General features: G+C 40.5%; 1 protein-coding gene across 5 annotated transcripts in view; it reads left to right on the top strand.

Annotated features, from left to right (window-relative positions):
* The first annotated feature begins 7,567 nt into the window (after window positions 1-7,567).
* The window catches only part of BLMH (bleomycin hydrolase), a 41,869-nt gene continuing 22,730 nt past the window's right edge, over window positions 7,568-26,706 (top strand). For 2 of the 5 annotated variants that reach the window (XM_082371865.1, XM_082371869.1), the window contains exons 1-6: window positions 7,568-7,835; window positions 8,130-8,330; window positions 11,557-11,666; window positions 12,512-12,653; window positions 13,248-13,336; window positions 14,640-14,732. In XM_082371865.1, coding sequence (XP_082227991.1) covers window positions 7,583-7,835; window positions 8,130-8,330; window positions 11,557-11,666; window positions 12,512-12,653; window positions 13,248-13,336; window positions 14,640-14,732 — 888 coding nt within the window. In that variant the 5' untranslated portion in view covers window positions 7,568-7,582. The remainder of the gene's footprint in view (window positions 7,836-8,129; window positions 8,331-11,556; window positions 11,667-12,511; window positions 12,654-13,247; window positions 13,337-14,639; window positions 14,733-26,706) is intronic. The other 3 variants (XM_082371868.1, XM_082371867.1, XM_082371866.1) reach the window with 3 other exon arrangements.

Below are 26,706 nucleotides of genomic sequence, written 5' to 3'. Positions count from 1 at the left end.
GCATGTGGGATCTTCCCAGACCAGTGCTCGAACCCGTGTCCCCTGCATTGGCAGGCAGATTCTCAACCACTACGCCACCAGGGAAGCCCCAGTTTTACTTTTATCTGGTGAATTATTCTTGGAACAAGGAAGAAAGAAAATTAAATGAAAGAAAAATAAAATGAGATGCACAAATGGGAATCTGATGAGAAAATATAAAGAATGTGCATTAGGAAAGGTGGATTTGAGTCACCACCTCCTTCGTGTTAACTTTATTTCTCAGATTTTTATACTTTGTCTCAAGAAGCACCTCTGAAAAGAGTACAAGAATGTCATAATTATTACACTTAAATATTTGCTTAAGATAGCAAAGAATGTAGTTCATGAACAAAAGAAGAAATAAAGAAAGCTCTGGTTTTGTTCATTGCACCATTAAGGAAAACCAGTCTAACAGCATTCCTAAAAGGAAACCGGGATCTATAGTCTCCACTGATGTTTATTATTTTCTCTCAAGTCCAATTTCTCCTTTTTCATCTCTATCATTTTCTCTTCCATGTGCCTTTCTTTTCCTTTCATACTCATCTCAATCTTTCTGTGATTCTACAATTTAGGTTTTGGTGATCACAGGTGATCATTTTCTAAAAATGATTAGTTCAAAGAGAAGCATTTTCAGAGTAGCCCAGCTAGGGCCTCCTTATGGCTAGATCTTCACAGTGTTATATCAGTTCCTTATTTTGTTGTTGTTCACAAGGATCTGGCAAAAGGAAAGAAAAACAGGGGCAATTTCCCTGCATCTTCCAGAATACGGTTTTAACCCCCAATGGGCACAATTGGCTCTCCGCGTTTGGCCCCTGCCTTCTCGCTCTTTAGTTCCAACTATGCTCAGTGTCTACAGTTTCCAGACAGAGACTTGCTGCCTTAAATTCTTCTTAAAAGCCATTACCTCCAAATAGAATGCCTTTCCTCAATCATTATCATTTAACAAACCCCTAATTGTTCCAAATTCAAATCATCTCTCCTCTCTTCCAAGGAGCTCTCCCTAAAGCTCCCGGTCTGACTTACATATTCTTCTTTCATGCTTCTTTCATGTACACCATGCAAACCTCTACCAGAGCATAATGGTTAGGGTTAGGATTGGGGTTAGGGTGATTCACCTCCAAAACATATCCCATTTTCATCCACTTCCTTTCATCTCCACTGCTGCCCTCTTGATCTCGGTCACCAGTCACCTTTTGCCTGGACAATTATAGTCTCCTAACAGGTCTCCAGCCTACATTCCCATCTCCCTTCAGTCTCTCATTTACACTGCAGCTAGAGTGACCTTTTTAAGAAGAAATATTTCATATATACAAAAATATAGATAACGTATGAAATCAGGTGTAACAAATAAGATGAAACCCATGTACCCACCACCAGTTTACGAAACACAATATTGCCAATGCCTTTGAAGCTGGCTGTGTCTCTTTCCCAAAGGCAAACACTACCTTAAATTTGATGTTTAATATTCCCTTGTTTTCTTTTTTTAACATCTTCATTGGATTATAATTGCTTTACATTGTTGTGTTAGTTGCTGCTGTATAACAAAGTGAATCAGCTATACATATACGTATATCCCCATATCTCCTCTCTCTTGCATCTCCCTCCCACCCTCCCTATCCCACCCCTCTAGGTGGTCACAAAGCTCCGAGCTGATCTCCCTGTGCTATGCAGCTGCTTCCCACTAGCTATCTATTTTACATTTGATAGTGTATATATGTCCATGCCACTCTCTCACTTCTTCCCAGCTTACCCTTCCCCCTCCTCGTGTCCTCAAGTCCATTCTCTACATCTGCATCTTTATTCCTGTCCTGCCCTTAGGTTCTTCAGAACTTTTTTTTTAGATTCCATACATCTGTGTTAGCATACGGTATTTGTTTTTCTCTTTTTGACTTACTTCACTCTGTATGACAGACTCTGGGTCCATCCACCTCACTACAAATAACTCAATTTCGTTTCTTTTTATGGCTGAGTAATATTCCATTGCATATATGTGCCACATCTTCTTTATCCATTCATCTGTCGATGGACACTTTAGGTTGCTTCCAGGTCCTGGCTATTGTAAATAGAGCTGCAATGAACATTGTGGTACATGACTCTTTTTGAATTATGGTTTTCTCAGGGTATATGCCCAGTAGTGGGATTGCTGAGTCATATGGTAGTTCTATTTTTAGTTTTTTTGTTTTTTTTTTAATTTTATTTATTTATTTATTTATTTATGGCTGTGTTGGGTCTTCGTTTCTCTGCAAGGGCTCTCTCTAGTTGCAGCAAGCTGGGGCCACTCTTCATCGCGGTGCGCGGGCCTCTCACTATCGCGGCCTCTCTTGTTGCGGAGCACACGCTCCAGACGCGCAGCCTCAGTAGTTGTGGCTCACGGGCCCAGTCGCTCCGCGGCATGTGGGATCCTCCCAGACCAGGGCTCGAACCCGTGTCCCCCGCATTGGCAGGCAGACTCCCAACCACTGCGCCACCAGGGAAGCCCTATTTTTAGTTTTTTAACCTCCATACTGTTCTCCATAGTGCCTGTATCAACTTACACTCCCACCAACAGTGCAAGAGGGTTCCCTTTTCTTCACACCCTCTCCATCATTTATTGTTTGTAGATTTTTTGATGATGGCCATTCTGACCAGTGTGAGGTGATACCTCATTGTAGGTGTTTTTTTTTTTTTTTTTTTTAAATTTATTTATGGCTGTGTTGGGTCTTCGTTTCTGTGCGAGGGCTTTCTCTAGTTGTGGCAAGCGGGGGCCACTCTTCATCGCGGTGCGCGGGCCTCTCACCATCGCGGCCTCTCTTGTTGCGGAGCACAGGCTCCAGACGCGCAGGCTCAGCAATTGTGGCTCACGGGCCTAGTCGCTCCGCGGCATGTGGGATCTTCGCAGACCAGGGCTCGAACCCGTGTCCCCTGCATTGGCAGGCAGATTCTCAACCACTGCGCCACCAGGGAAGCCCTCATTGTAGTTTTGATGTGCATTTCTCTAATGATTAGTGATGTTGAGCCTCCTTTCATGTGTTTGTTGGCAGTCTGTATAGTTTCTTTAGAGAAATATCTATTTAGGTCATCTGCCCATTTTTGGATTGGGTTGTTTGTTTTTTTGATATTGAGCTGCATGAGCTGCTTGTATATTCCCTTGTTTTAAAAACAAATTCTTTTACCATGTATGTCTGTATGTCTAAACAATACATTATGTAATTTTGTTTCTTGTTGAACTTTTAAAAAGTGGTTGTGTCATTTGCTTTGCAATTTGCTCTGTGCACTCAACATTATGTTTCTGAAATTCACCCACGTTGATTTTCATCTTCTCTGTAATAGTCCAGTGTATGAATATGTCACAATTCACAATTCACACAGACTCCTGTTGATGAACTATTGGGTTTTTTCCAGGTTCTATGCAATCACCAGCAATGCTCACATAAACAGTCATGACTGTGACGCCTAGGGCACATATGCAAGAATTTCTCCAGGGCAGGGCTGTCCAATGGAACTTACTGTGATGATGAAAGAGTTCTGTATCTATGCTCTCCAATATAGTAGCCTGAGCACTTGGAATGTGACTACTACTATTGAGAAAGTAGATTTTTAACTTTAATCTTAATGAATAAATTTAAATAGCCACAAGTGGCTAGTGGCTACCATACTGGACAGTGTAGTTTTCGAATACAAACCCAGGAATAAAGTTTCTGGGCTATAGGGTACTTGCATCTTCAACTTTACAAATATTGACAAATGTTTTCCAACTTGGTAATATTATTTATATCTCCTCAAGCAGTATGTAAGAATTGCCAATATTACTTTTTAATACCTGCCTTTAAAATTTTTGCCTATCAAGAGATAACGTGGCATCTTATTAAAATTTTATTGTGCATTTCCAACATTACTGTTGCCATTCATTCTTCCTTTTGTGTGAAATGCCTGTTTAGGTCTTTTTTCCATTTTTTATTGGGTTTTTTGTCTTTTTCCTACTGATGCTTAGGAGTTCTCTACATATTTTTAGTATTATTTTTTAATTTGCCTTGACACTGGATCTGTTTATCTAGGGAAGCCCCATAGAAGCAATAGGCAGAAGGCATATCTGCAACGGCAGGTGATGCCACTCACTGAATTTATATGGATTTTCTTTTCTAAAATTGTGGATTCATGCTAGAATTCTGCTTCTTGTAGCTTTGTTCCATGAGATGTCACAGGGCTCAACAGTATCTTTTCTGGATGGAGTTAGAGGGTAGTTCTGAACAATCCTACTCTTAGGGAAACGTCTTCCTGGCTCGGTCATCTGGGGCAGACCCATTGGAAAACCAGCTTTCCTCTGCTCTTCGTCTCCGTGCCCAAACAGGGGCTGAGTGTATGGGTGTGAGTTGCTGGGTGGGAAACTGATACTAAGGGTGACACCCTAGCAATGAGGGCAGAGCAGGAGACCTGGCAAAGTGATGATGATAGGAATTTCTGGGCATGGGGTGGGGAAATGTAGTCATTGGCATGAAAAGGGTAGCAGTAGCTGTAAAACTGGCCCTTCCACCTTCTCCAGTGATTCCATCCCTCCTCTTTTCCAGTGCTTATATTCTAGTAATTGTACCTTCTCTGCCACATATTTAATCTCTCATCTGTACTGGTTCCTGCCTTTCACCCTCCAGGTAGACGTCAGTTTTCCTTTTCTCCCAAAAGACTTTCCCTGGTATTTCCTTCCCTCTCAGCTTACTGCAATGTGGTGGCTTCTGCCCACCCCAACATTCACTGAAGCTGTCCTCTCTGAGGTCGCCTCTGATGTAGTTACTAAACTTTTCTGGAGCTTTCAGGCCTATTCACCATCTTCTCCTCGCCTTCCTGGGATTCCAGGTCATAACTCTATGGGTCTTCTCCCTCTCTCACTGCTCTTTCTGTGATTCACTGCTGGCTTCTCTGTCTTTACCCATTCTTTAATGTCACTATTTCCAGAGTTAATGGTACCCACTTATGGCATCCTTGTAACAAGCATTAAAAGGTGTACCATAATCTGATTGGGCACAGCCCTGGGCCAGGGCGTGTGGCTTCAGGTCCCATTCACCCCACTCAGCCTGGTACCCTTGTGCCATTAACACCCTGCACAACAGCATGCAGCTGCCCAGGGTACAATTCTTGGTGCTCATCTTTTTTTGCTTTATTCTCTTTCCCTGTGCAACCTTGTTGACTTTCATGGTTTGAAGACCTATGTAATTCTAGACATCTTTTAATCATCCTCCTGGACTTCTTTTCCTGGGTGTCCTCTGGGCATCCCAAACTTGCCAAGGCCCAAACTAATTTCATTATCCACTCACTTGCATATTCCCAAACATATCCATTTTTCTGTATTCCTTCTCTAAGTTAATGACACCACCATGCATTCACTCATCAAGTGAAAACTTCCAGATTATCTGTGCTTCCTCCTTTTCCACAGTTTAAAGCTTCTGTCATCCCCCAAGTGCACTGCTGGATTAGCCTTCTAACTAGTTTCCCTAGGTCCAGAATCTCTCCCCTCCAAATCACTCTCCCCACTGCTCTTACATTTCTTTCTTTACATAGAAATGAGCATATTGTTCCTTTGTTCAAAAACCTACATTGGCTTCTAGTTAACCATAAAATAAAGTCCAGATACTCAGGCATGGCATACAAAAGCCTTCATATTCTGGCCCAAATCTACCTTTCCAGTCCTACACTTTGACCCTGATCTTAACACCTTCCCTGATCTTAACCACATCAGACTATGATGCACAGTTTCTTGAACATAATTTTGCCACATGCTTTAATGCCCCAGTGCCTTTGCTGGTGCCTTGCATGCCCTTCCTCTGTGTTTTGCCTTGTGAAACCCCATCATCCACTCTTTAAGACTATGCTCACTGTGACCCCTTTTTTCAGGCACCACTGGTCCAATTAACAGCTCCTTCCTCACTGCTTTTACATCTCTATTGTTATGCTAATACAGATTCTCCAAAAGTTATTTTGCATCTTTTTCACTACATTGTGTGTTTCTTAAGGGCAAGTTTAAGCTTGTTGGTCTCCATATCATCAGCAGTTTGTCCAGTGACTGTACATGGTAGATATTGAATAAAATTTTTTGAGTTGAATTGGGCAGGATGCTTGAACATCATTTTGTGAAAGGACCAATGATTTCTTTCAGCATAATTTTCAACCTGTTCCTTTTCTTCAGACATCAGAAGAATCTCAGAATGGGACAGCTGATGGGCCCTGTTGGAGACAGTTGCTATGTCATATCCCCAAACTTTGGCTAGGTCTCTCTAAGGACACAGAGACTGTGATTTCTCAAATGACTGATCGGTGTCTGAGTATGGTTTTTCCCCAGATATTAGAGTTCCTTAGAATCAGAGATTATTTTCAATCTAGGACCTAGATGCTAGGTTCCACAGAAGACTCTCACTGCTCTGAGTAGCAGAGTCAGGCTTTTCAGTGGTAGACAGATCTATCTGGATTTGTTTCATCACCTTTGGGTCCCATCCCAACATCTCACTAAGGTTTGAGATTTTAGAGCACGAAAAACAACATAAAAAGGCTTCACTATCTCAAAACCTTGTTAAACCTCTCAGTTATCCTGAAAGCCTGGGGAGGAGGGCCCGCTCATTTGAAGGTTTTGTAGAGGGCTGGACAAGCAGTATCGATGCATCAGACTGACTTCTGTCACTTTCCTTAGCTAGGTAGGAGATACTCACTGACTCCATGAAGCCCAGAATTCCTCGAAATGAGCAATTGTATGTTTTTTATGTTGTTGGTTTTTTTTGGCTGCTTTGGGTTTTTTGGCTGTGCGCAGGCTTTCCCTAGTTGTCGCGAGTGGGGGGGGCTACTCTTCCACGCAGTGCGTGGGCTTCTCATTGTGGTGGCTTCTCTTGTTGTGGACCACGGGCTCTAGGCACGCAGGCTTCAGTAGTTGCAGCATGCGGGCTCAGTACTTGCGGTTCGCATGGGCTTAGTTGCTCCGCGTCATGTGGGATCTTCCCGGACCAGGGATCGAACCTATGTCTCCTGCATGGGCAGGCAGATTCTTAACCACAGCGCCACCAGGGAAGTCCCAGCAATTGTATGTTTGTAGAACCCTGGTAGCAACTGAGTGGGTAGGAAAGAGCTTGATTCCAATTTCCCCTCAACACAAAAACACTACCATTGAAAGTGCAGTGACTGGTCAGCGAAGGATGCCTATTGGAAGAGCCTCTGGGTTCATTTATGAAACGAGGCAACCCATCCTAAGCCCAGTGCTTAATTATGCGGTCCCTGAGCCCGTCCTACCGCCTTGGAGCCCCCTTTTGGCCTCTGAAAAGGCTTCATGGGGCCAATTTCACAATGCTAGGGTATTCGGTCTCCAGGCCCAGCATGGAACCCCTCGAGTTCCACGCTCTGGGCTGACCTTATCCCAGGAGGGCGCCCCGGTGGTCAGGAAGCGTAATCACGGCTGCCTGTAGACTCCGGCGCCGCGTGGGCGGACGCCGGGCAGCGCGGATGGAGAGCGTGGGCCTGAGCCGAGGGGGACCCGCCCGGGGCGGGGGCGCGGGCGGCTGCAGCGCGTCAGCGACCCGCCCCCTCGGCCCTCCCACGGGCGGGGCCAGCCCCGATGGCGCTGACTCAGCAACGCGTGTGGGGAGTTTTGTCCCTCCGCGGACCCCGTTTCTCTCAGTCCTCCGCCCCCGCTGAGCCGGCTTCCTTTTTCCGGCGGTCGGGGTGCGAGAGACAGGTCGGGCAGCTTAGGCAGCGAACGGCTGTGCAGCCCCGGGTCTTGCCTGAGGACCCCGAAACTACCGTTCCCCCGCCGGGCAGCGTGGGCGCCATGAACGACGCGGGTGAGGCGCCGCTCTTCCCCGCCAAGGGTAAGCCGGGGGGGCGCGGGTGGCCTCTGGGGACTCAGCTGCGCCCCGGAGGCCCGGCGGCGGGGAAGGGCCGGGGCCGGGACCCGGGGCGATGGTGAGGGTGGAGCTTTCTGGGTGGGCTGGAGCGGCCCGGAGGGAGGCAGCATCGTGGGCGAGGACGCCGGTGAAGGGCTTCTCCGCTGCTATGGTCACCTCGGGATGCTCTTACCAAGTTAGAGCCCGAGTGTGGGAGTCCCGGATCAGCCCTTCTCAGCCTCTTTTTGATGTTATAATCAATCCTGTTTGGTCTTTTAGCAGGACTGAATTCGGAGAAGGTAGCTGCTCTGCTTCAGAAACTGAATTCCGATCCTCAGTTCGTACTGGCCCAGAATGTCGGCACCACCCACGACCTCCTGGACATCTGTCTGAAGAGGGCCACGGTCCAGGGTGTTCAGCATGTGTTCCAGCACGCCGTGCATCCTGAAGGCAAGCCCGTCACCAGCCAGAAGAGCTCAGGTGAGGTCTTCAAACTTCTTGCGCACTTTCCTTGACTTTCTTGACAGCGTCCCATTGTGGTGTCTTACCTAAGAATGGCCTTAGGGGAGAAGACGTTTGGATAGAAAGAAGTTGTAGTAAATTTTTAGAGAACAGGCGCCAAGTACAGGCAGGTCCAAGAAGGTTACTTTGTGACTTGTTTTGGTGCTCTGTGGTTCGTTAGTATATTTGATTTGAGCACTAAAATGACTGACTAACCCATGGTCATCTGTTTGAATGTAATTCACGATATTCTGTCCTGAAGTTATGTGACTGCAGCCCCATGTCTTGGAGATATATATTCTTGGTACGAAACAGATCATGTAAAAAGGTTCATGCCCTAGAGGACACCTCCACGTTGCCCTGAAGGCCATGTACAAATGTATGGGATGGAAAAGACACAATGTAATTGCATCAAAATGTCATCAAATGTTATTTTTAAGTGTACCTTTTGGTTGCAATTTGAACACATGTGCTAATGGGCTAAGTTACCACCAGTAGACTAGTTTGTAATACAGAAAAATACTCATTTCTCATGCCTTGCTGGTCAAGAGCTCTTGTTTTGCTATCTGCTATCTAGCACCACTAGAAAACAGAAAAACAGCTACAGTGAAAGATGGGTTATCCAGGAATCTAAATAAGGACATTCTCGTGGCAGAATTGTACTAAAAGGACTTTTTAAAGTCTATCCATTTTAAAACTACTCCCAGTCTATTTATTTTGGCAGAAAGCAGATCAGTGCTTGCTTAAAGCCAGTCAGAACTCAAAGTGTACATTTATAACATGGATGTATTTTATTGTATGTAAATTATACCTCAGTAAAGTTCATTTGTAAATTTTAAGAAAAAATTACGATCTTGCAATAATTAATGTTTTGCCACAGTAGCAAGTGCTTGGGGTGGTGTGGCCTGTCACGCTACAAATTATCCAGTTAGATCCAGTTAGTAATGTTATTAGTGGTCCTACATGGTTTAGATTGCAGTGCCCTTTTAGGGAAAAGCCTGGAAATGTTCATCTGGAACAGGTCATGTCTTATATATCCTGTAGTGTCACTTTTATTTGCAAAAGGTACAAATAGCACATGAGCTATGTAGGTTATTTTCCTGCAGTTTTCACATTAACAGTTCATCCAGATTTCCTCACTAGAAAATAATAGTGTGCATATGAGAGAGGTGGCATACAGATAAAACCAAGGTAAAGATGAGCTATACTAAGTCATTAGTGACTTTTTTTTAAATTTTTATTTATTTTATTTATTTTTGGCTGCGTTGGGTCTTCATTGCTGTGCGCGGGCTGTTCTCTAGTTGAGGTGAATGGGGGCTACTCTCCATTGCGGTGCGCAGGCTTCTCATTGCGGTGGCTTCTCTTGTTGCGGAGCACGGACTCTATGCATGCGGGCTTCAGTAGTTGTGGTACTCGGGCTCAGTAGTTGTGACTCGCAGGCTGTAGAGCGCAGGCTCAGTAGTTGTGGTGCACGGGCTTAGTTGCCCCGAGGCATTTGGGATCTTCCTGGACCAGGGCTCGAACTCGTGTCCCCTTGCATTGGCAGGTGGATTCTTAACCACTGTGCCACCAGGGAAGCCCCATTAGTGACTTTTGAAAAACACTGTGTGTAGTTACTTATTTTTAATTATTTTTTCTTCTTGTAAGATTACTGTTGTTCAATGTAGAATATTTGCAAAATACCGATGAGTAAGTATTCTGTCAGGTCTTTATCCTGTGTGTGTGTGTGTTTAATATGCGTGATACCTTACATATTGTTAGGTAACCTACCTACCTTTTTCACTTACCAATATATTGTGAACATATTTTCATATTAGTAAAAAAGTTATGCCCAGATAAAAGTCAAGGTTTTTCCCCTCTGAATCTTCCTTAGAAAAGAGTTACCCTATGTGTGAGGCTTTACAAAGACTTTGATAATGAGCATTGTCAGTTAATTTAATTTGAAGTAAAGTACATTTTGGCAAAGACATTAATTACTCTGAAATGACCTTGATCCATGCTAGTTTGGGATGCTTATGGAGATCATTTGATTGAATCAGTTTTTTTAAAAAGCAGAAAATTTGAATGCAGTATTTTTCTAGGACATGACCTCACGTGGAAATGTTGGATATCCTTGTAAATAGACCTCTAAAGATCACTTAAGATGAAGTACAGAAGTACAGAAGATGGTGACATTGTGGAGTTTGTGATTATCCACTTACAGGACAAATGACAAATACGATTATATGGTTGAGTGGTGGCATAACATTTTTTAGGGACAGCATTATGCATGGATTCAAAGCATTGCTGTGACTCAAACACAGTAGATGGAAGAAAGATGATGTGTTCTGTTTGAAAGAGTGGATCTAATAATGGTAAAGGCACTGATGCCAAGATGCACGTGAAAAGTGTGGATCAGTGTGAAAATGACGTGTGAAAGTGGAAAAAACAATGCTTCTACATCAATTTGTTATATTAATATGATTTTAAATATCTAAATATTAAAGCTACTAAATTAAATATTATAGGCAGACAGTTACTATTTCATCTATTTTTTAAGTGTTTATATAATCCAGTTAACTAAATAACTTAAAAAAAAATTCTCATTGGGGGCATGGGGATTGACTTATGTTAGAGTCATCTTATATTGAAGCATATACTATATATTCCACATTAAAGGGTAGAGAATTTTTAAAGGTTTTGCCATATATTGCCAGATTGCCTTCAGATATTTTTTTACCCATTTAGATTCCTATCCAGGGTGTATAATAATGCTGTTTCCCCACTTCCTTGCCAATATTGGGCATTATTAATTGAAAAATAATGTTTCTCCATTTAACAGGTGTCTTATGATGAACTTTAAAAAAATGTTTCTTGCTATTTGTATCTTTTTTGACTATTAAATTAGCTGTTCATGATCTTTGCTCATGTTTCTCTACCAGTATTTCTTTTTCTAATGTAATTTTCTTAGGTGATTTATAATTGATTCTTTATGTGATACGTAAAGAGATTTTTTTTGTATGTTAAGGATATAAACCTTTGCATATATATTGCAGATAGTAAGTACTACCTTTCTTGTTTTTGTTTTTGTATCTTTCTGCTCTTTCTGATTTGGTCTTAAATTGTCCAAGATCTTGTCATGGACTCACTGTTGGGAAATACAGTTGGAACAATGTAAGCTATGTAAACATTCATCATAATTTCTTGATTTGCTTTCTTTTTTCAGGGCGATGCTGGATCTTTTCTTGTCTGAATGTTATGAGACTTCCATTCATGAGAAAATTAAATATTGAAGAATTTGAATTTAGTCAATCTTACCTCTTTTTCTGGGACAAGGTATGGGACTGATCTTGAAATACTCTTTTTGTTTCAATATCAACCTTGGTAGGGACTATCTCTTCGTTTCTTGCTTTTCTAGTTATAGTCTGCCTTCCATTATAGATGGGACAGCATTTATTCTGATTTCCAAAGAATCAAAAGTTGACTCTTTTCAAAGGCAGAACTACTTTTGGTTGGTAGGTGGCTACTTTTTGCAATGAAATAATAAGTCTGATGACTCACCTTACTACTTCCTTGTTTCTTTCTTATTTAAAATTTTTTATTTCGTTTTCAGTGATTTCCCCTTTTAGCATCTTTATGTAGATTATTTGTATTTCTAGGACCTAATTCCCTTTCTCCAGGTAATACTTGTCTGAAAAAGAGTAAATAATTTTATTCCAGTTTTTTATCTTTAAAGTGTATGTTATATGTGTCCGTTAGATCTTTATTGATTGAAGGCTCTAAATATCAGATTTTTCTGTTTCAGAATAAAGCAGTGCCTTGTTTTGGATAAACTATTACAATGTGTACACACAGATAAAGGAAAACACTTCAGACATTCTCATGAAGCCAGATACTGCTTTTTTTTTTTTTTTTTTTTTTTTCCCACACCACGTGACATGTGGGATCTTAGTTCCCCGACCAGGGATCGAACCCGTGCTCCCTGCAGTGGAAGTGCGGAGTCTTAACCACTGGACCCCCAGGGAAGCCCCAGAGATACTGCTATGTAATTACCAACTTTAGTTTAAAAATACCTACTCTGTTGGGTCTGCAGTAGTTCCGGGACTCGTATTCTGTTGATAATGCCAATAAAGATATTAGCTCTCTTCTCCTTTAATTTTATTTAATTTCTCTTACTCTAGGTCGAACGCTGTTATTTCTTCTTAAATGCTTTTGTGGACACAGCCCAGAAAAAGGAGCCTGAGGATGGTAGGCTGGTGCAGTATTTGCTTACAAATCCTGCAAATGATGGAGGACAATGGGATATGCTTGTCAATATTGTTGGTAAGAGCCTTCCTCTACTGAAACTGAAACCCAGCATGATCAAGCAAGGCTCTGTAGTTAGGCATAGGCCATTTCTTTGGTGGTTAAGTACAGAGTAGAATTGGTCCCCAGAGGGGTATACAGTTAGCTCCAGGAACCTTTATCTCACACTCTTACCTATTAAGTACCTTTCTTAAATTAGAGGTAAGGAGATAGGTACTGTGAAGGTTGAGTTAGAGGAGAAAAGGTTGTATTAAGTAGAACTAACTTTCTATGAAAAAGTTTATCTCTTATCCATTGATGTAATCAAGAAACGCATTGAAACTGCAGCTGTTTGAAAATGTCCTCATTCAAAAAATTGTCTTTTGGAGAAACTTCATCATGCTGAATACCTTACAAAGTGTGTTAGATTAAAAAGAACAGAATTAATTCAAGATAGATGGATAAATAGGCAGATTAAATGACCTGTTTAATAATATTGTAAGGTCATTAAGTTTTCTGAGTTAGACTAGGAAAATATGGCCTATTTTTAAAAGCAATAGCTATTTTTGCCAGGGTTCCTGACACTGGAGTATACGTTTACTTTATTGAACATTAAAATTTGTTTTCTTTTAGAAAAATATGGTGTTATCCCTAAGAAGTGCTTCCCTGAATCTTATACAACAGAGGCAACCAAAAGGATGAATGATATTCTGAATCACAAGGTACAGCATATGGAGCAGGGTGGGATTGCATGTCGTATACTTACCTTAAAACTCCTAACTGATTTTCCAGGGACATTCCTGGGCATTTCAGTATACACAGTCTGTGTACAAGATAGCTACTCAGTGTCTATCCAAGGCAATGTAGCCTCATATTAACTTTAAAAATAATTGAGATTAGGGTGTTTTTTTTCCTTCTCTTTAAAAATCTCCCACTTTTATTTCCGTTGATTTTAATATTTTCTTATGGGTACTGAGGAAAGAAAGTCCCATTCTCAGCCACCAGCATGCTAACTTGGTTCTCGTGGAGGTGGACTGGGGCAGCATTATGTTTTAGTAAAACCAAAAAGAACTCTTCGGAAGACTTCCTCAAAGAGTATGCAGAGCTCTGCGGCTTCTCCAAACTATATCAGTGTAGTTTATCCATTCACTTAACATTTGATGTAGTCACTGAACTGCTTTTTATTGCCTCAGTTGTCTTAATGAATCATCCTCTCTTCTCTGCATAACCCCTTTTCCCAAGGAGGATTGTGAATCCTACAGGGATGCTGCTCTGCCAGCCAGACATCTTTTTTAAGAACTGGGAGTTGCCAGAATCTGCTGTCTTGATCTATGAGGCTAAAATTGGATTTGTCATCCCTGGGAGAAAGACTACATTTTAAAATAAACTGTAAATGTGTTTCCTCAATATTAGAAGTAGGTTATTTTCCACCCAGGAAACTGGGGAATATTATCCACAGGCTAAAAGGTCATTAATAGTATAGCACTGGATTCCATTTCAGGTGGGAGCAAGATTCTCTTTAGCACAGTGGTTAGGTTTATGACTCACCTTTATCTTTGGCATCTCTCAAAATTGAAAACAAAAATGAAAAGTATATTGGGGGTTGGCATAGCCATGTTCATAATGATTTTACAGAGAAGAAATGGACAACCAGTAAAATTGTAAATTAAAATCTATTAGAGTGACTTAGTGGCATAATCAGCTTGTCTCTTGCTTTTTCCGAGGGTGATGGCATTATGGAATTACATGTTTTCCCCATCCCCAGACATGTATCACAGAGGGTCCCATCAGTTGCAGAGCAGGAGCAGTTCCATCTAGTATTTTTGGGGAATGATCCATGTCTTTTCTCCTTATGGAGAGCGTTTTTAGCTCTGTGCTTAAGTGGACTGGTTGGGGAAAAATGCATTTGCTTTTATGAACTTTGCCCGGGGTCTTGGCTGAGTTATACTTCAAATCAGAGCTAGCACTGGTCTGTTAGGCTCATTTATAGTTGAATTTGGGTAACTGAATAAGTTTCTGTCATAGATGAGAGAATTCTGTCTACGACTAAGGAACCTGGTACACAGCGGCGCAACCAAAGGAGAAATCTCAGCCACACAGGATGCCATGATGGAGGAGGTAATAACAATTATTTGGAATTTTTGTGACCCTTCTAAAGAACTCTCAGAATATTCCTATCTGTTACATTGATTGGGAAACGTGGTCATTGTAGTTAATGTTGAATTGAATTGAAAATTATTTTAGGGACTTGCCCTGGTGGTCCAGTGGGTAAGACCCTGAGCTCCCAATGTAGGGGACCTGGGTTCAAGCCCTGGTCAGGGAACTAGATCCCAGATGCATGCCGCAACTAAGTAGTCTGCGTGCCGCAACTAGGTATCCTGTATGCCACAACTAAGACCTGGTGCAGCCAAAATAAATAAATAAATAAATATTTTTTTTAAAAAAAGGGCTTCCCTGGTGGCGCAGTGGTTAAGAATCTGCCTGCCAATGCAGGGGACACGGGTTTGAGCCCTAGTCTGGGAAGATCCCACATGCCGCGGAGCAGCTAAGCCCGTGTGCCACAACTACTGAACCTATGCTCTAGAGCCTGCGAGCCACAACTACTGAGCCCGCATGCCACAACTACTGAAGCCCGCGTGCCTAGAGCCCGTGCTCCGCAACAAGAGAAGCCACCGCAATGAGAAGCCCATGCACTGCAACAGAGAGTAGCCCCCGCTTGCCCCAACTAGAGAAAGCTCGCGTGCAGCAACGAAGACCCAATGCAGCCAAAAATAAATAAATAAAAAATAAATTAAAGTATAGAATCTTTAAAAAATAAAAGAAAGAAAATTACTTATTTTACAGCTGAAAAGGCTGAGGTATAAACTTTGCAGTTTAGTATGGGACTTGTACTTATATCTTCTATTTCCCAATTTATTATTCTATAATTCACTCTTTTATTCATTTCATAAATATTGAATACGTGCTATGAGTTTGCTACTGGGAATACAAAGATGAGAAAGACATGGTCTCTATTTTCAAGGAGCTCAATCTCTTGGTAAAAGAAACACATGAATAATTATAATAAATCCTATGCTAGAGATGTGTTATAAAGGATTTGGTGGTCACAGAGGAGGGAGTGACTAATTCAGTGAACTGAAGGTTTCATGCGGAAGATATTGGAACCAGCACTTGAAAGAGCAGTAAAGATGTACCAGATGGGTAACTGGGAAAACCATTCCAGACAACAGGAATCGCATGTACAGTGGCATGAACAAAGGTGGAATCTTCAGAGAACAGGGTAGCTGAAACATAACATTTTGTGATTGTGTTTGGTAGTAAATTAAGCTAGAAAGGCAGAGCTGTGAGGGATCTTAGGTAGATGCCAGGTCTTTTGGTTTTATTCTGTAGGAATAAAGATGAGAAGCTATCGTTGGTTATAACAGTTAAAATAATGTATGTGAAAACATTTTGGAAAACTTAAAAAGCATTAAACAAATATAAGGCAGTAATATTTATTATCAAGGCAGTTAAAAATCTTTATTATTAAATACTATTCATAATCCAGATGAATATGTATAAAACTGTGAAATCACTTGGAGAAAAGTACAAACATTTCCCTTTTTCATCTAGTGGGCCCATTACTAGGAATCACTCAACTAACAGTCCTTTCAAGACTGTTTGTATGGAATTAAGATGGCCTAAATTTTTTCACTGCAGTGCACAACTTTAATGCTTTACTCGTGTTTTCCTTTGAATTTTAGAGAGGCAGCATAGTGTAGTCGAGAGCATGGTCTCTGGAGTCAGGCTATCTAATCTTCTCATTTAACAGCCATGTGACCTGAGACAGGTTCCTGAAGCTCTGAAGTCTCAGTTTGTTCAAGTGTAACATGTCTAGCTTGATACAAATATTCATTTCTTAAATATTGTTCAGTGGATGAACACAGAGGTTTCATTTTGCTAGATACATTTAAATTATCTCACATTTACCTCTTTCTTTACTCCTTAAGTGTTCTTTGTTAAGAGAGGTATCTGATTGTAGTAGAAGAAAATAGGTTTTGGAGTAGGACATGGGTTTCAGTTCCGGCTCTATCACTTAACGGCTCTGTGATCTTGGATAAAATACTTAACCTGTCTGAGATTCCATTTGGGGTTTAAAATATATTTCTCATTGGATTTTTGTGGGGATCAAATAAGGAATTAAGTATAAGAGTATAAGGCATAGTGCCTGGTACATAGCAGTGGTCCAATAAATGTTAGTTTTCTTCCCTTCCTCCTTGGAATGATCTCTCCTGTTGAGGCCATATCTCCTGCATAATTTGCCTTTATTTATGATTTTAGTAAGATGGTGGGGTGTAGTAAGGATGAAGGTTCTATAAAGAGTTATGGAAACGGGCTCAGATAATACTTACTGCAAATCACAAGCATTCTGTTGGCTTAAGATGTTTGCTTTAATGATCTTTTAAATGATATGTCTAAAATCCATGTTTTGACTCTGGGATTAGCTGATAAGAATTAGGGCAGGTTCACTTCCCTGGCGGGCCAGTGGTTAAGACTCTGTGCTTCCAGTGCAGGGGGCGCGGGTTCGATCCCTTGTTGGGGAACTAGGATCCCACATGTGGTGTGGTGCGGCCAAAAGAGAAAAAAAAAAAGAATTAGGGCAGGTATATTTCACATATCTTTTCTCTCCTGTTCCTAACCTTGGAAAAATAGTACAACACCACCTTACCAAGTCCTAAGTATGGATGTTTTATAAATAGGGTTGTTTACTTAATGATTCTAGGTAAGCTGTTGACTACAGAATTCTGTGTGGTATAGGTCTTTAGATTTTTACAATCCCCTAGATAACTCTTTATTTAACCTGACTCTTATGTAATGAAGAGCCTAGCTCTGGTTTTAAAGCCACAAATTAGTACCTATGTTTTGCCTAGCCTTGTAGGCACATCAAAATGATGACTTATCAGCCATGAAGCTCAGATAGCTTTGAATGAAATGTATTTATGCTAAAGGCATTCTTTCTAAGAGAAGAGAAAGGCAGGTTGTTTGTTGTGATGACAGACAAGGCAGATCTGGAACCGTGTAGTCACTTCTGTTGTAGTGTTTTCTTAGTGTGTCTACTCTCTTTTAGCCTCCAGATTCCCTTAGGATTATTAAATGTATTCTCTACCAAAACTCTGTCTGTTAAAAAACAAAACATAAAACAAAGACCAGAAACAATATTTATCAGTGCCATAGGAAGAGACAGGGAGTCATTATGATTTACTCAGGAAATTCTATAGCAGTGGCTCTCAGGTCTTAAAAACAATATATGGGCTTAGGCTTGCTTCAGACCTAAGGTCAAGGTCATTTTCCTTGAGATTAGGGCCTAGTTATCTTTCTTTGGGAGGTATACCCATTTATTTTATTTTTTCAACTGAACAATTAACTTCTTAGTTTGAAACATAGAACATTTGAATTACATTTGCTAATCATTCTACCCTGTTGCACATTAGAGGCTTTTGAGTGTTACACCAGGAGCATGAATAATGCTTGTGCTTTTAAACTTTATAAATATAAGAAATTACGTACTAACTAACACAGGGAAGGATGACATAGAAAGTCCTTGTGAGCCAAAGGTTATCACTGCTAACACTCTGGTGCATTTTCTTCCATATTTTTTTCATTTAAGATCATATAAAAATAGCTTTAAAAAGGGATCCTATACACTGTTTTATAACTTGGTTTTTTCATTTTCTTTGTCTTTCTCTAAAGCCTATAGTTTCTTTTAATACAATTTTTAAAGGTTACTTTCCATTTACAGTTATTATAAGATATTGGCTATATCCCCCATGTTGTACAATACATCCTTGAGCTTGTCTTACATCCATTAGTTTGTACCTCCCACTCCCCTGTCCCTATATTGCCCCTCCCCCTCCACACTGGTAACCACTTGTTTGTTCTCTGTATCTGTGAGTCTGTTTCTTTTTTGTTATATTCACTAGTTTGTTGTATCTTTTAGATTCCACATGTAAGTGATATCATACAGTATTTTTCTGTCTGACATTTCACTTAGCATAAATATCAAAAATAGAAGAAGATATACAGTGAGAAGTCTTCTCACCCTATTCTCCATCCTTCCAATTACCATGTACCCCCAAATTAGTTTTATTAGTTTTTGTTATTAGTTTTAGCTGTTAGTCATCCTTCCAGAGATTTTTTTTTAAAAAAAACATAATAGAAATAGGATTTTTGAGTCAGGGAGAATAGACATTTGTAACTTTGATATATAATGCCAAATTAACCTCTTTGGAGGGTCTATCAATTTACGCTCTCATCAGCAATATCTGACAGAACCTGTTTCCCTTTAGATTTATCAAGGCAGTGCATTTATCAAACAATCGGATCCTTACCGATCTGATAAGGTACACAGTTGACAGGTAAACAGTCTGATAGTTAAACTATCTCATTGTAGTTTTAATTTATATTTTCTTACTTTGAGTGGGGCTAAGGATCTTTTCTGTGAACTGTCTATTCTTATCCTTTCCTTGTTTTTTTTCTTGGTCTTTTATCAATTTTAGGTATTCCTTACATGTTACAGAAATTAGCCCATTGTGATATGAGATGCAAAATTTTTTTCTTAGTTTGTTGCTTATCTGTGATATGCTTTTTTTTTTGCTATGCAGAATTTTTTACTTATATATAGTCAAATTTGAAATTTTTTGTGGTTTTTAATTAGAAAAGCTTTTCTCGAATTATAAAAGAATTCGTCCATTTTTCTTCCAGTACTTACAGAGTTTTGATTTTTGTGTTTGAATCTCTGATCCATTTAGAATTTATCCTGGCATAGGGTATGAGATATGGATCTAACTTTTTTCCTCTCAAGGCTGCCCAGTTGACCCACATCTTTTCAAATAGTCCATCCTCTCCCTACCCCTTAATTTGAGATGCCATCTATCAGTTCTAAAATCTCCAGGCATGCAATTCTGTTCTTTTAGTGTGTTTATTCATCTGCCAGTAACTCTGTATTTTAGTTACTGAAGCTATTTATAGTGTTTTCGTGTTTGTAGAGTTAGCCCCATCTCATTGTTCCCTTATTGTTTTCGTGGTGAATTTTGTTTTGGCATTTGTCGAGTTGTGGCATCTATACCATTAAAAGCTTCTCAGGTGATTCTCATTTAAGAGCCACTGCTGCTAAGAAGTAACATTTTCTAATATGGTCTTCTCTTTTGGATTCTGGAAGAGGAAAGGAATTATTATTTTGATAGTCGTAGAGGACATTTCTGACACTGAAGAGGGGACTAACCTTTCCCTTGAGGTTCTTGAAGGAAATAGATTATGTTCACAAATTGCATTTCCCTTTTGAAGTAAAGCTGCACTTCAGGAGATTAAGTTAGTTAAATAGGTGAAACTGGAAGGAAGAGAGGTAGGAAGACCAGTTAGAAGCTGCAGCAGTCCAGGTGGTACTAATTTGGCCTGAACGAGGATAGTGATGATAGAAATGGAAAGGAGAGAAATGTGAGATATCTCAGAGGAAAAATCTGTAGCACTTGGCAACTTATCTGCCAAGGATTCATCATTACAAATAACTTTAAGGTTTTAAGCCTGGCAACTGGGAGAATGCTGCTATGGGTCACACACGTCAGTAAGAGAAGCTCTTTTCAGAGGCCACCGTGAAGAGGAGAAATATTGACTTCAGAGTGCCTAGTCCCAAGGCACTGTCCAGTTGGAAATAGGTTTCAAGCATATGGAAATCATTCCAAAGTTCAGGAAAGAGAATGATCTAGAAAAGTGATAGTGATGCTAGTACAGGTGGCTGAAGCCTTGCAAATTATTGGAATTCCTGAGGGAGAATGGAAGGATAGAATAGGTCTGAGTAAAGAATTCTGGAAAATAATCTGTTTCCATAAAACTTCTATTTCTATAAAAGTGAGTGCCAGAACTGTGTGATGTAGGTGCTGATCATCAGTGTCAGATGCTGCAGACAGGCCAGAGACTCTGAGGACTGAGGAAAGGCTGCCGATTCCTGAGTAGGGGTGTGTGGAATGGAGAAGGGAAGGAGCTAGGTGGAGAGGAGTCAGACCATGGCACGGAGAGAAAGGGAGTTTCAAGAAGCTCGGCAGTGCAGAGGAGAGAAGTTGATACGCATTTATTCCATAAGTATTTATTGAATACTACTAAATATTAAGCATGTTCTAAGCACTGTGGGTGCAGTGATGACTGAAACAGACCTGGTCCCTGCTCACATGGATTTTACATACTAGTGGAGGGAGACAGACGATACACAAGTAAATAAACAATCTGATGTGATATGTACTCTGAGGAACGTAGAATGCGGTGATTGATAGGGTGGCTAAGAAAGGCCTTTCCAGGGAGTTCCCTGGCAGTCCAGTGTTAGGGCTTGGCTTTTACAGCTGTGGCCCCGGGGTTCAATCTCTGGTCAGGGAACTAAGATCCTGCAAGCTGTGGCACAGCCAAAAAAAAAAAAAAGGCCTTTCTGAGGTCAAATATGAGCTGAGATATGAATAGCAGGAAGAATCCATCCATTCAGAGATCTGGACATAGAGCATAGCAGGCTGAGGAGACAGTGGGTGCAAAAGCCCTAAGACAGGAGGAAGCTTGGTATTTTTGAGGAACAGAAAGAAGGCAGTGTGACTCGAGCTTGGAAAGAGAGTGGGAATGGCTGGAATAGATCTCAGAGGAAATGAGAACCGGCTAATATAGCGCCTGTGAGCCATGGTAAGGATATTGCATTTTATTCTAAGTGAGCTAGGCACCGGGGAATTTAAGCTGAGGAGTGACATGGTTTAATTTTTGTTTTAAAAATATGCCACTCTGGCTGTTTTGAGAATGGATGGTAAAACAGTGGGAGAGGAAGTAGGGAGACCAGTTAGGAGGCTCTTGTGGTTGTGTAGATGAGATATCATAGTGGTTCCGACCAGATTGATGAGAGTGAGGGTTAAGAGAAATGAATACATTTGGGGGTGTATCTTGGAAGTGAAGCTGTCAGGACTTGCTGATGTGGAGGACAAGGAAGAGGGAAGAATTGGAGTGATGTATGGTACCTGAAGTGGGAGGGGTTACAAGTAGGGGAGAGGGCTTTTCGGCAGTGATGAGGAAACCTGTGTGTGGTAAGGGATAGCAGATGCGAATGAGAGAAGCAATAATTGAAGAAGCAAGGTTTTGGAGGAGAGAAAGAATAAATGTGCTCTAAAGTAGTGCTTTCAAACTTTAATGTACAGTCAAATCCCCTGGGGATCTTGTTAAAGTGCAGATTGATTCAGTAGGTCTGGGTGGGACTGGAGAGTCCGAATTTCTATTTCTTTGATTCAACCACCACTCTAGAAGGAGTCTCAAGATGATCATTTGACTCTTATCATCTGTATGACCTCATTTACCTTAGCATCACAGAAGGGCACATGCCCTTTAAGTGTACCTCTTTATGTCTTTCCCTGCCTGAAAATATATTTGGTGCCCCCAGAAAGTATCTCCTTCTCTGCCTGCTTTTGCAGGCACAGGTAAGATTTTTGTTTTTAAAACAGATCCTTGCCTTTCTTTCATTCCCCACCAGAAAGCAGTAGAGAGCTGTCTTCTCTCTCCTTTCTCTGCATTATCAGCAGTCACTAAGGTCTCTACTCCTTCCCTCTTGTAACTGGTTCATTTACCCTTAGCACTGAACTTTCTTCAAAGTTCAGCTATATTCTTTGACCACTTTTGTGTCCTGCGGTCATTCTACTCTGTGATCAATAGGTCATTTTACCTATGAGCCTAATTTCTCCATCAGTGAAACTAAAAAGTCAGAGTAGGTGATTTCTTAATGGCACTGTAGCTTTGCCTTTTTATAACAATAGAAGTAAGTAATATTTCTACAGTGGTTTAGACTTTACTAGGCAATACAGTATTGCAAATACAAATGAAGATTCTAATATTCTGTCACTTCTGCAGTGGTTCCAAGCACTGAAATCTTTTAGCTTTACCAGTTTTGCTCCATTACAAGTAGCTTGGTTGTTACCATTGCTACCTTCCCATTCTAACATTTCTAATTATTACAGTTTCCTCCATTCTGCGTCTGCCTGTAGCTGGCTTTCAACTCTCACCCTTCTAAGTATTCATGACTGACGCTCAACTATTGCATCCTGCCTTCCTCCTCTCACTTGATGTCTGTCTCCCAGTTTAGCCATGGGTATAGGAATTGACTCCATCCCACATCATTTGTCTTTAAATTGGGGTCCCCACATTCTTTCCCTATGTCCTGTATTTCATGCTTTCTGTGTCCTTTTTCTTTTTTCCATTCCCTTTCCTGGTTCTGTTATTCACCAGTATTCAGTGCTGCATAATGACTTGTGTTCAGTGTCCAGTATCTTTTTTTGTCCTGAATACCAAGTGCATCTTGTGAGAAGCAGGTGACACTCCCAAGTTGCTCACCAGAGAGCAGACTCAGATATCCACAGCTCACTGCCAGCTTTATACTTTGGGAACCGGGAATATTATTTCAGAACAGCAGAGTCTCTTATCAAGAAATGTAGTGTCAGGGGCCCTGGAGACTATACTTTGGAGAGTTTTAAAAAATTAGAGCTTGTTTAACTATTGTTAGTTGACTTGCAGCCAAATATTCCTTCCAAAGTGTTATAAACTGACTTGAATCTGAATGGCTTTGGATAATTATAGTCATAGTAAACAAAGCAACATGTCTCAAATTACAGTTTTACTAAAATCCAAGAGAAAGAGATGTCACCCTTATCCTCATTCATGCCTTATGTGTATCTTTGATAAAAATTTAGATTTATAAATCATATGCAGTAGGGCATAAGTATTTGTATTCCAAAAAGATTAATCATAGAATTCATTTAGATAACTAAAATGTAGGTTTCCTTTAATGCATTTTTGGGGAGAAGGAAGGAATGATTTAACACTTTTTACTTTAGATAGGGAGTCAAATGCATAATGAGGTATATGTAAATTATAGTGTAAAACACTCATTTATATTTAGAATGTGTTTAAAAGTAAACAGAAATTCACTTAGTTGTCTTAAATCTTCATTAGGCCTAGCCCTAGCCTCATTTTTTTTGGCCAGAGCCTAACTGAACTGGATAAACCACCCTTGGATGACTGAGAATTAATCAGAATGACCCCATATAAAATGTTCATACACATGTGACAACGATTACTAGTTAAAAATACACATCATTTAAGTCTATAAAACCTTCCTTATTTAAACATGTTCTGATTATATACTTTCATTGTCATTGTCTTTAGTTACCAGTGGCAGTGTCCTCATGAAGAAAGGTGCCAATTGTGGCCTTGGTGCTGAGCAAATACAAAATGACTCTCTGGTCCTTATGAATCCCAAACATAGCTCATTAATCCATGGCTAGATTAGCTCAATTACAGTTGCTGATGTGATGCCCTGCTGCTGCTTTTCTGTACTAGAAACCAACCTGGGAATGATACAACATTAAAAGAGAGGTGGTTTAAGGAGCAGCTGTTCAGGCTCGTAAAACACAAAGTAAATCCTAGTAAAGGAAGATTCTCTCTTGGGAAACAAAACATAAAATGAAAGGCAAACATAACTTCATCTGTAGGTTAATCTGTTTCTGTTAAGATGGTAGAGTCAGGCTCTGTCTTCCAAAATAACACATGAATTAAGAGTCTTTTTATCCTTAATTATAGGCCTAATGTCATAGGCAGACCTATGTCTAGTTTTCTAGCTTTGGTTCAGAGAATAAGTTTGAGCCTTGGTATCAGGTTCCAGTCTGTCTCAGGGCTTTTTGAGGCCTAGAATGAATGCACTGGAGATGATGAAGAGAAATAAATACAATTTCAGCGGCTGATGATGACATATGGATGCCGACTTAGAATTGGGGGATCTTGGACGTGTGTTCCCTAAAGCCAGATAGGGACTGGGGTATCTAATGAATTTACCTAAAGGTCAGTCTGGAGAAGTCCTGGCTGCTCAAAACAACTACTAATGTACAGCTAAGGGGTATCAAAAACTAAGCTCCTTAAGTGGTCTTTCTGGCTGAAAGTGGTGGGGTTGGGCGTATTAAGAAATCAGGCTGTCATAGATCATTCTCTGGTGATTCTTTCCAGAGCAGAGGCAGGAGCTGACATTTCTGAAGGGAGTGGAGGGTAAAGTGAGGGAAGAGGGTGAGGTCTATCAGGTTAAGGACAACAGAGTTCTCCAGAGTTGGGGTCCAAGGAGAGGAGGGGAAGGAAGGTTTATTTCTTACAGGCTATAGCTTTGTTTTATTCTCTAAGCCTTCCCTTTTGTTCTGCATTTAGGGTCTGCCCAGTTTGAACTCCTAAATTTAAGTTTTACACCAGTCACTGGAGAAGAACTTCAATTTAAGAAAACTGTTTTTAATGTGGTTCTTCTAGTGTTTGTTGGGATACGTCTAGGGTCTGGTTTCTGTCCCTGGTAGATTAAGTCTAGCAGGGGAGACAGTAGAGAAACATAACTGACACTATGGAATCAAATGTTAATTTTTCTAGCTCACACTAACTTCTCCCTTCTCTGAATACTTCTGACATAAAAATTTAATTAGTGAAAACTTTCTGGAAAAGGGTCATCCAGCACTGAGTTTTGGTTTTGTTTTTTTTTTTTTTATTTTAGTTTTTTGGCTGTGCCACATGGCTTGCGGGGTCTTAGTCCTCTGACCAGGGATTGAACTCGGGCCCTCGGCAGTGAAAGTGTGGAGTCTTAACCACTGAACCGCCAGGGAATTCCCTGCACTGAGTTTTATAGCGTGGGAGTAGGATTGGGTTTTGAGGAACAGAAGAGACAGTCAAGTTATGAAGGTGACAACGAGCTGAGTGCGTGAGTGGACAGTAAGGAGAGACAGAGACAGGCCCGACGGGTGAGCAGGCTCCGTGATGGGAAGTACGGTTGGGTGACGTCACGGAGAGCCTTTAACATCCAACCGTGCTCATCAGAGACATGCAAGCGAAAACCACATTGGGGGTACCATTACTTACCCACCAAAATGGCTAAGATTAAAAATACAGTGCCAGGTTTGGCAAGAATGTATTGTTAGAACAACTGGAACTCTCTTCCTTTGCTGGAGAGTATGTAAATTCCTTCAAGCCCCTGGAAAACGGTCTGGATAAAAATATTCTTAGCTGCTTTATAAATAACCCTACACTGAAAACAACTCACATGTCCACCAACACGAGTGAATAAATTATAATATATTTACACAGCAGTAAAGACAAATTAGTGATACCCACAGCACCATGAGTGAATCTTACAGGCATTATGTCAACAAAGGTTGCCCTACACAGCAGAGTATATGCTGTGTGATTCCATTTATATGAAATTAAAGAACAGGCAAAACTAATCAGTGGTTATATAAGTCAAAATGATGCTTACCTTGGGGAAGGTGTGGTTATTGACTGGAAGGGAGCTAGGGAACCTTTGGAACCCTGGAAATATTCTGTATATTTATTTGAATGGTGGTTACATGGGTGTATACCTATGTAAAAAATTGAACCGAGCTGTATGTGTAAGATTAGTGCACTTTGCATACCTTTTGAATGTATGTTATGCCGAAGTAAAAAAAGAAGACAAATAGATCAGGTCATGGAGTTTAGATTTGTTATGGGAGGTAATAGGAAAGCATTATTGAATCTTCAACAAGGAAGTGACTTGAAGAAAGGGTGGTACTTCTGAAATTATTCATCCTGTGGTGGAGAGTGGAATAGTGTTCACATTAGTTATCATATCTAGGTCAGATATAGTGCTAGATGCTATAGGAGATACAAAATATCCATGACCTGGTCCTTATCCTTGAGAAGTTTATGACCTTTTGTAAGAGACAGGTTATAGGAAACCCAGAAAGTTACAGTAAACGATAAATGCTTAATTCATGGTGTTATAGAAATAGTGCTGAGGTCAGACCTGGGTTCAAATCCTAATTTTGTGATTTATAGGCTTTAAGACTTCAGTCAAGCTATTTATTTCCCTGAACCTTGGTTTCCTTATCTGTAAAATATGAATAATACCTACCATTTTTTTTTGAGAGGATTGAGAGATATGATATTTAAAGATTGTAGTACAGCACAGAAAACAGTCAATAAATGTTCCCTTTTTTGTTTTAAACCCTGTACCAATGGAGCAATACTTTTTTTTTTTTTTTTG

This window comes from Balaenoptera borealis (genome assembly GCF_965194805.1).
Source record: "Balaenoptera borealis genome assembly, chromosome: 20".
Classification (NCBI taxonomy): domain Eukaryota; kingdom Metazoa; phylum Chordata; class Mammalia; order Artiodactyla; family Balaenopteridae; genus Balaenoptera; species Balaenoptera borealis.
This window is presented reverse-complemented; position numbering and strand designations above follow the sequence as displayed.